We start from the raw sequence: 14151 nt of genomic DNA on the forward strand, positions 1-14151 counted from the left end.
AAGTTTGTGTGCTGTGGTTAGGATTACTTGCCTTGATTAATACATTAATTTTCTTATATTTTAACTTTCAGTGATCAGAGTGCAAGGTCTAATGGCCTTACTTTTTTTTTTCTGTCACTGTGTAGCTCTTGACCCATTCCTATATAGTTTAGACAGCTTTTTCACTGCTGTGACTAAAGGACCTGACCAGAATAACTATAGAGGAAAAAAAGTTTATTTGAAGGTTCACAGTTTCAGAGGTCTCCATCCATAGAGAGCAGACTCCATTCCTTGATTTCTCTTCTTGCATTGTCTCACATGTGAACTTTTTGGGGACACATCCAAATTTGCACACTGTACAAATTTGTACACTGTACAAATTTACAGTGTAATCTGAAAGATTTAATTTTCTCTTTGTATATGTGGAGTAAAAAAAGTATATGTTCCTATTGGAGTCTTCCTTTGTAAAGTACTAATTATAGCTCATCAGAGTTATTATCAATTGTAACCGACTTGCCATTAGCTGTAATTACAATTACATTAGTGAACATTATCCACAGTTTCATTTGTACATGAAATTGCGAAATATATTTTTAATATGCTTCTGAGGAAAATGACTCTAATATGCATCTAGACTAAATATGATAGAGTAACTCATGCTAGGAGGAGATGAACAATGAAGATTCTCTACTACTTGGCTTTAAAATTAATCACAGCTAAGTTTAACATCTGAGATATCAAAATTCTTAAGTAAATAATTAAACCTTTCATCACTTTTAAGAAGTTGATTTCAGTATTGGAATATAGAACATAAAAATAGTAGTGCATACATTCCTACTTAATTTTTATTTCCGTTTGTTTAAATATTTCTAATTAGTGCATTCTCATGACTATGACTTTCAGTCTTAAAAAGGCTATTAGGAGGTAGTAGAAGTGTTAAAATTAATCTATGTTGCTTTCTTTATCCAGTGAAGTTCTTCCATCCCACTCAATAAAATCAGTGTGACCCTTACGACAATGACACATACTCCTTTGTATTTTGAGACAGAAAAAATGGGTTAAAGGCAAATTCCACCAACCAACCATTACTTTCTCCAGCTGTCTTTGGGTACCCGTGGTTCTACACAACTAGGTTACAATACTTCCAAAGTCCTCAACTTGTGTGTAATAGTTGATTAGCTACTAAACTCCGTGTACATTCAAAATAATATTGTACCATATATTTTACATGATTATTCATCAAAACTAGCTTTCTCATGAGTGAAAGTCTATATTCAGTAAGCTGATGAAACTAGATCTTAATTAATTTTACATTGTGATTATGATGTCATGTAAAATATTTTTTTTATACACAATGATATAGAAGTCTCAAATTTTTAAGACTCAAATTTTTCAAATGCCAATTCATATACTATTGACTCAGCACAAATAGAGATAAAATATTTATGTTGAAATTCAATGAGTGAATATTTACAATTTATAAAATAAAGGCTATATGCTGGTAGTTAGAATATATAAAATTGAAAGAAGTCATCAATATTCATGACTGCTGTCAGACTTACATATTAAAAAATATGCATGATTTATTGTGCATTTTCTTTTTAATATTCTGTCTTTAAAAACACTGGGATCTTGGAGGATTCCAGGAACTGTATCTTCTTCCTGACCAAATTCTAACTACGTTGAAAAATAAAATAAAGATATATAGGTCAAAACCAGAATATCACTTCAATATGGATACAGACTAATTAGAGGATATAGCTCAGTATGAGGGCTTGTAGGTAAAACGAGGCTGGGCAAATTTCTCTGAGAGGTACAGATGCCTCTGGTGGAGGTGAGTAGAGTGAAAGCCTGCTCTCCATATCCAGCCAACTCCAAAGCAGAATAAAGGTCATCATCTCTAGCAACTGTCATGATGCTATTAATCTGGAAACTGCTTCACCTCTATAACAATCTGCAAGGACCACTAAAGACAGTTTTTTAATTTTATTTTTTGGGATCAGTAGTTACACATTCATGATTTTGTCTCAGATCAAACCAGTTTTTTTGCTCTCTGCCCCAAGATCAACTGAGATTTTTGAGCATCTTAACATCTCACAGAACATCACACTCATCTCTGTACTGATAATTTTATATTGACTTGACCTCAACAGGAAGAAACTATTTCCTTAGACCCCTTAGTAAGATGTAGGTGCACCAGTGGTGGAGGACCTTACAGCAGGTATTATTCAGCATCCTGTCAGGGAAAGAGAAATCACTCCTTACAACTTAATGTAAGGAACTGATTAAATAGAAGTTGATGAACTGAAAAACTAAAATGGGTCCATCGAATAAACACAGAACTAGATGCTTCCAGAATCAATTGTCAACCCTATAGAGGATGCTGAGGATATAAGAACCCAGGACTTGGGTCTTTAAAGCCCTATAGACTCAGACTCCTGAGGAAAGGGAGGCTATACTGAAGCAGGCCAGCGACCCCCCACCCAGAAGACTCCATAATTAAGCTTCTCCTCTCCTTAGAAAGATTTTTACAGAGTACCAGCAGACAGGATGTCTGCAGAAGGCAGTGCGGTTTGAAGCTTCCTCTTTCTTGTAAATGCCAGGTTTGCACATAAAAGGTGTGATAGAGTAGAGTCTTCAAACTTGTTGTACATAAAGATATTATCTCTGGTTTCTTGGTTAAAAAAAAATACTTATGAAACCTGTATCTTGTCTAGGGGATGGAACAGAGAGCACTTGTCATGTGAATCTCCAAGTCCCCCCACCCTTTGAACATTGGGTATAAAGTTCAAAGAATTTCCAAAATCTCTGTCCAGAGAATGTCTCAGGCATGAGCTATACTCTGGACCTGCCGGCTGAAGCCAATAAATGTGCTTCCTACTAATTCCTCAGGTGCCCAGTTTATTCTGCCCCACATCAATAAGACTGGTGCTGAACTTAAGGAGCTCAGAGGAACTGGTCCAGAGTAAAATCCAGGTCTCAGACTTTTAAAGAGGGCAGCTGCTCAGTGGTTGCTAAAATATCTGAGGGTGTATGATGAAACCTGCCAGGAGTGCTAAAAAAAGTTGGAGAATGGAACCAGCTGCCAGTACCAGGTGAAGTTTTGTTGCTGCGGCGACACAGAAATGAACAGCAAGCAAAAGGGAAACAGCAAAGCCTTTTCCCTTCCTCTGCCCTCCTGCTGTCTCTAGTCCCATTAATTGGCAGAATTTACCAAATGCCTAGGAAAGGAGAAATCACTTTGCAGAGTTCCAGCTTCAGCATCAAAGATCATTAAAGGGTTTTAACAAAATATATTTAACAATTACACCGACTGCACAAAGAAGTTCTAACTGCATAGCAAACTGTTCACAGCCTCAATCTATAGCCCTACTCTGCCTCTCTTGTAATTATCAGCTAGATATCTGGTTGGTCTTCATGCAAATGCTTAATCACTTTCTCTAACTCCTAGTGGATTGCACATAAAAATTCTCACATCTCTATGCCTTTGCTCACACTAGTCATTCTGCATGGAATTGTCCCCTCCTATCCTATCCAACTGATTTCCATGATCATCTTAGAAACAATGATTTATACTCAATGAGCACAGGGTGCTGCATATTGCTCCAGACCCTTTATGTATTCAACTTATTTAATCCTCCTAAAAAGACTATAAGATTTATCCTATTTATTTCCTACTTTAAAAATAAAAATGGTTGTCAAAAGATATATAGCTAATAAAAGTAGAATCAGCACTCCATAGCCTGTGTCTTAACCACAAAATATTGCCTTACAAGATCTAATTTTCAAACTCCTCTAAAAGACTTCCTAGACTCCCCCGGCCAATTATTTGATTCATTCTTGTTTCTAACATATTTTTGACATGATAGAGTAATATTTCCATTTGGATTTATATCTCTGTATCTTTTACAAATATTCTAGTGTAAAGCTGTCCAATAGAACTTCCTGCAGCAATGGAAAAGGGCCATCTATCTCTGTGTGTCCAGTATGAGAGCCACTAGCCACATATTGCTCTTGAGCAGTTGAAATGTAGCCAGTACTACTGAATTTACTGAATTTAAACTGATAAACTTAAGTTTAAATAGCCATATGTGGCTAGTGACTACCATATTGAATAGTACATAGTTCAGGGTATTTCCTCAAAAAAAGTTCATTGAATGAATGAATCATTTATGATAAATTTCAGTGGATAAAGGAAAACATTTGGAGAGCATCATTTAAGTTTTTATTTTTTAACCATATATAAACTCATATTATTTAATTTATTAATAAACATGCATATGAATAAATAGTCAATAAAATATCATATAGTACCACCACCAAGACCAATCCTGGTTTATGTGATCTGTATCCACATTCCACATAAAATGTGTTTTCACTGTAAAAATTCTTAAAGGAAATTTAATAACTTTGTATAAATATTTAATCTATAGTTGCCTATGCTCACTCTGCTCTTAGCCTCCCCACCCCCCTTTGAAAAAGTCCAGTGACTAAAGCAGTTCCCAGCCACAGTAGGGACTCAATAAATATTTATTGAATGAATGAACGAATCAAGCATACTAGGGCATCGTGATGACGTGTAAAAATCTAACCTTCAAATCGTTTCCCAATATTATGTAATTTTTATGAATGCTTGATGTGATCATTAACAAAACAGGTAGGCTGAATTTTGAAATTTTTTTCCTTGGCATTTTGAAACAAAACTCCTATTGCTTCTGACTTCCAAACAGAAACTATGTCTGTTCTCTCACATCCCTCTTCAAAATGCTTGATTGAATATAGGCCTCTGGCTGGGCAGAAACCACAATATTTAAAATATAAAATTTAGGAGCAGGAAAGAAAAGAAAAAATAAAGCTTTTAAATTGATTGCAAGTGAAACCAACTAAAACCGAGATTGAAACCTCTACCCAAGGTTTACAGTCCCCCAGATTGTCCAAGGCCAATGGGGCCAGGGATTTCCGACCCTAAACTAGATCTTTGTGCCCTTAAACTCCAAGAAACGGTAGGCTCAGGGAAGGGACCTCGGCTGTTCCAGCTTGGCCACCGAGGCCCCGCCCCTTCCGACCTAAGACCTCACCCTGCCGCCGTGGTTGCCATGGAAACCCAGAAAGCATCATGGCTGCCGCCGGCCAGGAAGAAAAGTATCTGCCGGCGGCAGCCTCAGCCAAATCACTGACACTTTCGCCAGGGCAAGCAGCTCCCAAGCGAGGGAACCCCAAGAAGTGTTTAGTCTATCCGCATCCCCCGAGGAGCTCCCACCTGTCTCGTTCGGTTCTGCGTTGGCTCCAGGGCCTGAATCTCAGCTTCTTCCCCAGGAACGTCCACAGGTGCTGGAGCAAGCCAGGCCCAGGCCCGCTAAGAGGGCACATTCTGCCTGAAGGGCCCAGGATCTGCACCCCCTCTTTTTTGACCTGTTGGGTCTCAGCACAGGGCACCCTGGGCTGATTTATGTTCAATTCAATACCCTCCTCTCCTACCATCCCCACTCAGCACCCTTGCACACACAGGAAAACATTTAGGAGCTAGGTTTAAGAAAAACATGATGAAACATTTCCTTGGTTTGCTTATACAACCAGTTGATTGTCGGTTTAAGCTAATGTGGAATTAACATTGGTACTATGAAAATACTAAAATAGTCAAGACTCAATTTTCAAGGACAATAAGCGTTAATACTACTGAGGTTAAGTTTTCCTTCCTTTAGAGATGGCTTTTAGTGTGGTCAGGGATTTTAAAATGTTGCTGCTTAACTGTCATCATCCTGAATATAACTGGCAGTTATATTACTGCCAGTTATATTCAGGATGATGACAGTTAATATATATTATATATATATATTATATATATTTGCTTTGGTAATGCAAATTAAATTCCATAAAAATTAAGACCCTGAATCTTTTGCAGGAAGGTCTCTGGTTTACTTATTTGGTATTTTTTACAAGATGCATCTGAAACTTTGAATGTGCATATGAATCACCTGGGGATCTTGTTGAAATGAAGATGCAATACAAATTTATAAGTTGGGTTTATTAAAAGAACATCAAACTCTTTGATGTGTACATAATCTTAGAAAAATGCTATTACATAGTAGGTCTCCTCAGAGCAGTAATGGAACAAGACAGATTTTACAACATATTTTCTATCTGTAATATTAGATTAGTATTAATTATAAAATAATACAAACTTAACTATATTTCATTTCCTTATTGCTATGGATTAGAGATTTTTCAAATGGCTTCCTGATTGCAGAAATATTAAGTATATATTACCCCTGGGACCTTAAATTATCATCTTTTGAAAATGGAACCTCTTTAAAAGTCAAGTTGGATAACTGGGCACAAATAGAGAAGGTAAATTATCAATTTTTATAGTTAAGTAGTTTGTTTTTAAAGGTGCACTTCCAATGTCATAGATATCTCTGTGTGTGTGAGAGACAGAGACTGTGCTATGATCATTTGTTGCTGAGTTGACTACCTATTTCATGTATCAAAAACTTGATTAAACTTTAGTCATTTATGTCATGAGTCACCTGTGAAATTGAGCATGCTCACTTCAATGAGTGGGGATATATTGTGTGTTTTTCTTGCTGAATAATAATGTTATCTTTTGATAATTAAAATGCTATACATCAGAAAGTTAGACAAAAGGAATTAAAATGAATTCACAATAGTTGATGATTTTTGTAAAATTTTTTATGACTAAAATATTTTCTTTCTACTATTAAAGTTTCTGGCCAAAAAAAATTTTAAGTTACCCAAAGAACTAATCCATGGAACAATCCATTGTAAATCTGGAGTACCCGAAATATTGATACAAGAGGTTTATACTTTATTAACACATCGAGAGTAAGTTATTTGAAATTTTCTAGTAGTACAATCAATGTGAATTTTTTGGTGATATAAATCTCATTACTAACATGTGACTTGTTAATAATATTTTCTTATTTCAGAATTAAAAGTATCCAGGAGGACTTCGTGAATTTCACAGACTATAGTTATCAAATGAATTTACCCCTGGTTCCCAGGACTACGGCTTCAAGGTCTATTAAGGATAACATTAGGTTATCAGAATTAAAAAGCAATCCCAACATTCTCAACAATGAACTTAAAGTAGAGTTCCTCTTTCTTCTACACATGTTGCAAAGAAAATTAAGCAGAAAATTGAATCCAAGTAAGTTTTCTTTGGAAATAGTTGAATTTTTCCAAACTCACTGAGGCTATTCTTGAGCACAGATGAAAGAAAGCCTGCCTTGGCCCCATTTCTGTCACTAGCTAAATGGGAAAAATTTCTCTTATGTTATCAGTAAAATTATTTGTTATCATTGAAGTGGCCTATAATTATTCTTTCTGAGGAAAGCACAGGTTAACATAGGGTTCTTTTCAATCTACTCATTTAAGCCTTTATGGGAAAAAACTTCCCATATCAACTCAAAGAGGATGGGAATGTTTAACAGTTAACCTGGATATACCTCCTTTGGGGAAAGCCTGGGTTACCATCATTCACTCTAGATGCAGTCTAGAGTGTGGGCTGTGTTATTCTTTCTATAGCAGCCTGGTTGGTATGTGGGTGGTGGGGTAGACCAGGGTGACTCATGGCCACTTTCCAAAGGTATCACTGAAATAACTGTCAAAGCATCCAAAGCACTTGCCATCAGAGTAATTCGGGGCAGGTGGCAAAAAAGTAAGTGAACTTTCAGTATCACTTTCCTTTTCTCTTTTTCTTTTTGTTTCTCTAGCTTTATTCAGGACACCACTTATATTGATTCTAAACACTTAGAAAAATAATCATTTTCATTCAGGAAATGAAGCAGATGTAGGCTATTGGGATTTCTTTCCCCTTTGAACTCCAATTTCTGGAAAAAAAAAAGTTTTATCTCTTGTCTCTGAAGGGAAAGGAAAACCTTAACTTCTCTGTCAGGTATTTTGGTCACAGTGATGAAAAGCTGATTAACACAGTAACTTTACACAGTTTAAGAAATGGAATATCACTAATACTTCTACATTCCTCTGCATGTCCTCTGAATGTACTCATTATATCACCCTCCAAGGGTAACTTCTGTCTCATGGTCTTTGTTTATAATTTCCTTGATTAAAAACTAGCTTTATCTATGTATCATATATATGTTTTTTGTCCTTGAAATTTTCAATATGTTATGTTATATTGCAAAAAAGCCTTCACAGATGTAATTGAGGTAGGGACCTTAAGAAGTATAGGCCCAATCACAAGTCCTTACATGCAGAGATTTTTCTCCAACTGGAGTTAGAAAGATGCAGCAGAAGAGAGATTTGAAGTGTGATATGCTCTCAATTTGCCATTGCTGCAAGGGTGATATGGAAGGCATGAGAGGATATGTGGCCCAGCTTCTAGGAGCAAAGAACTATCTTTGACAGCCAGTCAGCAAAGAAGCAGGGATCTCAGGCCTACAAATGCAAGGAAGTGCATTCCGCCAACAACCTGAATGAGCTTGCCAGCAGATTCATCCCCCCGGAGATTTTAGAAAGAAATGCAGCCCTGCCAATACTTTTATTTCAGCCTTGTGAGAATCTAAACAGAGGACTCAGACTTCTGTACTGAGATAAAAAAAAAAAAGGCTGTTTTTATAAATAACAAGAGTTATGGTAATTTGTTATGGCAAAAATTAAAAATAAATACAAACTTGGCAGTTAATACTGTTTATGCCCTGACATTATATTTTCTTGTATTTAAACTGATAAAATGGAGCTTTCACTTTTTAAGCTCTTAATTTATCTGCAATTCATATGAAGACTTAATTGTTTGTTTTAGCATCACTTTTTGAATAATCTATTCTTTCCCTACTGGTTTGTATGCCCTCTTGTGTTTCAAGTTTCTTTGTATGAGTCTGTTTCTTAGCCTTCTATTCAACTTTGTCTACACACATGACACGTAAACACCCATATAGTCTTAATTATTATTATTTTATAATTAAGTGTCCACATTTCATAAAATCCCCAATTTGTTCTTCTATAAAGTAGTCCTTTAGAATGAGCCTTTTCAATGTATAGCAATTTTTACTGTTCTGAATTCACTAATCCTATTGTTATATTTTGCATTTATATGCACTTATAACATGGCATTTTATTTTGAAAGTTTTTATTTATTCTCTTTATTTCTTGTTTTTGTCTCATCTGTTTCCTCTTCTTTGGACTGAATGTTTTTCCAGTACCAATTTTGAAAATTCTCTTTTTAGTGCTACTCTAGAAATTTTAATATGCATGTTTATCTTTAAATTAGTAAAATTAATATATTTTCTCTTTTCCTCAAACTATCAGAACCTTAGACATAAGGTATTTGTTCACTTCTTGCTACATTTCACATTTTTTGTTGCCCAGCATTATAGTTCTGTCAGGTTTTTTTAAAAAATATATAGATAGATAGATAGATAGATAGATAGACAGACAGACACAACACAATGCCTTGATTTTTATGTGGTGTTGAGAATGGAACCTGTGTCCTGCCCATGCTAGGCGAGCGCTCTACCACTGAGCCACAGTCCCAGCCCCCTGTCAGGTTATTTTTAAAACCACAAATCAGATCTTGTTATGGTTTGGATATGAAGTGTCCCCAGAAAGCTCATGTGTGAGACCATGCAGGAATGCTCAGTGATAAAATGGTTAGATTATGAGAGCTGTAACTTAGTCGATGGATTAATCCATTTGATGGATTAATAATTAAAAAGGACTATTGAACTGTGGTGCCTGTAGGCAGGTAGGGTGTGACTGGAGGTAGTAGGTTACGGGGCACACCCTTGGACTGCAGTTTGTCTCTGGATTTTTGCTCTTTCTCTCTCCTTGCTTCCTGGTTGACAGGAGATGTAGAGATTTCCTCTGCCATGCTCTTCTGCCATAAAGATCTGGCTCACCTTAGGCCCAAAGAAATGGAGTTAGACAGAGACCTCTGACCGAAAATGAACTTTTCTTCCTCATAGTTGTTCTTGTCAGGTATTTTGTTCACCTGTGGTGAACAGGTGACTAACACAGACCTTATTACTTGTTTTATTCTTATATTTAAAAGTCTGTTTCTCAGTAGAGCTAAACCGTATCTCTGTTGTCTACTTTTGAATTCACCTCTTTATCCACTATCACCACAACTCTTCGATTCTTGAATAATGCTCCATCTCCAGTCTTGATTCTTGGGACTGCTGATTGTAAAAGTTTCTCCTCTGTTGCCAAAGTAATTAATGTTGATAATTATAGTTAGGAATGTTAGTAATCAAGGTTTTATTTGGCTCCCACAGAGCATGACCTATGATTAGAAACAACCTTAGATACCTCTTCAAGTCTCAGTGAAGGACAAACTGCAGAACAGGAAGTGACCAAATGACCTTTAGAAGCAAAGGGAAATTTCCCAAGAACTGCTATTTAGAGGATCTGTTAGAAAGTAATATGGGAAATGTGAAAATGATTTTAAGTCACACATTTGTAGTATAAACATGTTTGCAAAATGAAATAGGTGCTGAATGATTTCATTTATGTAAGATATAAGTTAGAAAAAATTATGATGATAGCAGTTGGATAGCATTTTCCTTTCAGGATTCTATCTGGGAGCAGCAACAGAGGTTTGGGGTACTGCTAATATATCATTTTTTATTTGCCACATGGTACCCCAGTTGTATTCATTCCAAAACTTCATTGGAGTGAATACGATTTGTTCACTGTTTTGTATATAAGCTATTAAAAATGTATCAAAAACTAATAAGAACAAAAAGATTTTACCTTTAAATAAACTTTTTAAAGTAACTATTTTGTGCATCTAAGACTGAACAATGTGGGGATAAGAGTTATTAACCTATGTATTCCCACTACTTGTAGGATTATGATAAAATAGATGTTCAAATAATTTGGTTACCTTTTAAATTATGATGTCTTAGTTTGAGAATGGGCATTGTGAGTTTTTAAAAAATAACTTTTATGTTTACATTTTATAGCATGGTTTGATGTCAAACCAACAGTGGGAGAAATTACTCTTGATCATCTTCCTTCCCAAGGCTCTGGGCACAGATATAATTCAAAGGTTTCAAGGCAAAGGTTTCACAACAAAGTTGCTCTTGTTTCATGTAAGTTTTTGTTCTAACTTTTTGTTTGTTAAAATGGATTTTTTTTTGTTTTTATTTGTTTAATAAAGTTTTAATATAGTTAAAGTATTGGTCTAGGCTAACATTCAATCTAAAATTATGCATTAAATTTTTATGCTGCTTGCTTTTTGATAGGTAGGGGAGCATCTAGTCCATCACAATTCTTACTGCTACTATTGGATTTGAGTTTTCATTTATGCTTAGAGAGATGAGCTTGAAAAAAATGAAGCTTGTTGGCAGAACTCAAAACTCAGTTCTTCCCCAGATGGAGGATAAGTCAGTCCTAAGGCATATACAGATACTTGCTGATCAGTGGTATTTAAGCAAAAAGCCATTTGCTTAAGCCCTGTTAATTTAGAAAGCATTTATCTTATAACAAACCACAGCCCATGAGCCAAATTCAGCCCATGGCCTGCTTTTGCATAGCCTACAAGAATGGTTTCTACATTTTTAATTATAAAAAAATATATATCAAAATAATATTGCTATGGTTTGGATGTGAGGTTTCCCGCAAAAGTTCACATGTGAGACAATGCAAGAAGGTTCAGAGGGGAAAAGATTGGGGTATAGTCTTAACTAATCAGTAAATTAATCCCTGATGGGATTAACCCCGTGGGAACTGGAGACAGGTGGAATGTGGCTGAAGGAAATGGTTCATTGGGGGCATGGCTATGAGGTATATATTTGTGTTTGGCAAGCCAAGATCTGTCTTTCTGCTTCGGGATCACCATGTGAGCTGCTTCCCTCAGCCACACTTTTTCATCATGATTTTCTGCCTCACCTCGATCCCCAAGGCATGGAACTGGCCTTCTATGAAATGGTGAGACTTCAAATAAACCTTTCCTCCTTTACAATTGTGCTGGTTGGGTCTTTTAATCACAGCAGCAAAAAAAGTTGACTAAAACAGAAATGAAGTTCAAGTTTCTGTATTCACAAGTAGCAAAGGACATCACCATGCATGATGATTTTGCTTTATCTCTGGCAACATTTACAGTAGCAAGGTATGGTAGTTGCTAATGAGATTTTATGGTTCTCAAAGGAGAGTTGCTAGATTTATCAAATAAAAACACAGAGAAACACAACTAAATAATTTGGAGGACATATTTAGGACATATTTTACTAAAAATTATCATTTATCTGGAATTCAAATTAATTGGGTGTCCTGTATTTTATCTGTCAAGCCTACTACAAAGTCTAAAATATTAACTATTAGGTCCATTATAGAAACTGTGTATTTCTGCCAAAGAGCATGTTTCCTTAAGTGTTAAGAGGAATTTCACTGGGGTAGGGTTAATGCTTCTTGTTTTATATTGGCTCTGGTAGAGCAATGTCAACAGATTTTTTTTTTGACATGATTTCTTAGAGCCTTGTATATTTTAATACACGCAAATATTAAAGAATGAAGTGTTTAATGGCCTTGTAGAAAGGGTGTTCTTCAGAACTTTTTAATATCTAGACGTGATGCCAGCCCATCAAACCCCTTTTATCTCATTATGTACCTGATGCATATAGTACTTATAATAGAATTAATGACAAGTGAATAGCAATTTTCCTATGAAAACAACATACCCGTAGTTTTTCTTTAAGATTATGGTAAGACATTCTCTTTCAACTTGCCTCAACCTTCTGTTAGTGATTTGCCATAAAAGTTCCAGTAGGGTGGGAGCAGAAGGCGGGGCAGAAGCATGGAGGAAGAGGAGTCATGATCCAAACAGAGGCATGGGAAGGAGACTGCTGGGAGAGTTCTCATGTTGTGTCTTTCATTTTCTTGCCAATTTCCCTTAATTGAATCTGACTAGGGACAGAAAGGGATTTGAGACCTATGGGGGAAAAGGTGGGAAGCTTCAAGTGGTAATGAGTCATTCCTTCCTCTGTAAGAAATGGATGTAATATACAAAAAACATGTCTACCACTATTTGAATTGCTAAAGAATATTTCTCATTTCTGTTATCATTTTGGAAAGTTTTCAAAGCTCTCAAGTGTACAGAAATCTGTATACTATTACTTCAGGATTTGAATGGATTTTTGCTTTTACAATTTTAATAATGTATCTATCAACTGCTATAAACAGCTCCTCTCCCATTTTATTCCTTCAATGTTCTCTTTTATGATACTCTGGATGCCCTTTTATGATTCTCTTACTCCAGTGGTCTTTTTCTCTCCTTTTAAAATGGGTGATTGATTTATGGAAGGAAGCCTTCACTGGACAAGGCAGACAGGAGTGAGTGGAACAGTGAACATACTTTTATTTTTGCTTCTCTCAATCCTGTTCCCTATATGTGGCCTCTTGTAGTTGACACACCTGGAATTAATGAATGGTGTGAATTCAACTTTGGCAATTTTATGAGTGAGACTAATTTTGTTAAGTGTTTTTTTTTTTTTTCTAAATTTGTTAAAGGGATTCTATTTCGGTTGTTTCTGGCCTGATTCCTTCAGGCCAGCTACCATAATTTGAAAGTTAATGGAAAGAAGAGAGGCAAACAACTAAAATATAGGAATTTAGTTTTATCATTAAAGATTGCACATAATGACACTGAAACCACAGGCTGTTCATCTGAAAATCTTCTAATCAAATAGAGTGGACAAAATTAATTGTAAAGTAGACTGTTACCTTTAAAATATATATATTTAAATTAAGTTCCTCTAGTAGTTTACCTAAATTTAGTGTCTGGCAAAATTGTGGGCCAACAGAAGGTAAATTTCTTAGTTGCCACTCATGTTAGAACTGAGTGATGAGTGACCTGGAGTCTAGGTGGCCAGTGTAATCAGAGTTCCAAAAACCGTATTATGAATCATGTATATTTGCCAAATCTAAATACAAAATTGTGCCACTGTTGCCTCAGCTGATTTCTGAAACAATATCTAAAAATAGTTGAGTCATATTCAGTATCAGATGCACCAAAATAGGCCCTGGATATTTTTAGGTACTGCTGATGACTTTTGGAGGTGGGTGACATTCAGATATTTTTTATCCATGACTACTATAATGCATGATTTAAATATTTTGTTTGCCAGGTATTTAAATTAACCTGTGCTTAATCTAATGCCAATCATTCTGTATTTATTTACATTTATATATATA

The 14151-nt window shown here is 35.7% G+C and overlaps 1 protein-coding gene across 1 annotated transcript in view; it reads left to right on the forward strand.

Moving 5' to 3' along the window:
* The first annotated feature begins 5084 nt into the window (after positions 1–5084).
* Positions 5085–14151, forward strand: part of Spata4 (spermatogenesis associated 4) — a 9446-nt gene continuing 379 nt past the window's right edge. Inside the window, exons 1-5 of the mRNA XM_015486077.2 lie at positions 5085–5307; positions 6198–6327; positions 6704–6822; positions 6927–7147; positions 10923–11044. Coding sequence (XP_015341563.1) covers positions 5096–5307; positions 6198–6327; positions 6704–6822; positions 6927–7147; positions 10923–11044 — 804 coding nt within the window. The 5' untranslated portion in view covers positions 5085–5095. The remainder of the gene's footprint in view (positions 5308–6197; positions 6328–6703; positions 6823–6926; positions 7148–10922; positions 11045–14151) is intronic.

Source organism: Marmota marmota, unplaced genomic scaffold, assembly GCF_001458135.2.
Source record: "Marmota marmota marmota unplaced genomic scaffold, marMar, whole genome shotgun sequence".
Taxonomy (NCBI): domain Eukaryota; kingdom Metazoa; phylum Chordata; class Mammalia; order Rodentia; family Sciuridae; genus Marmota; species Marmota marmota.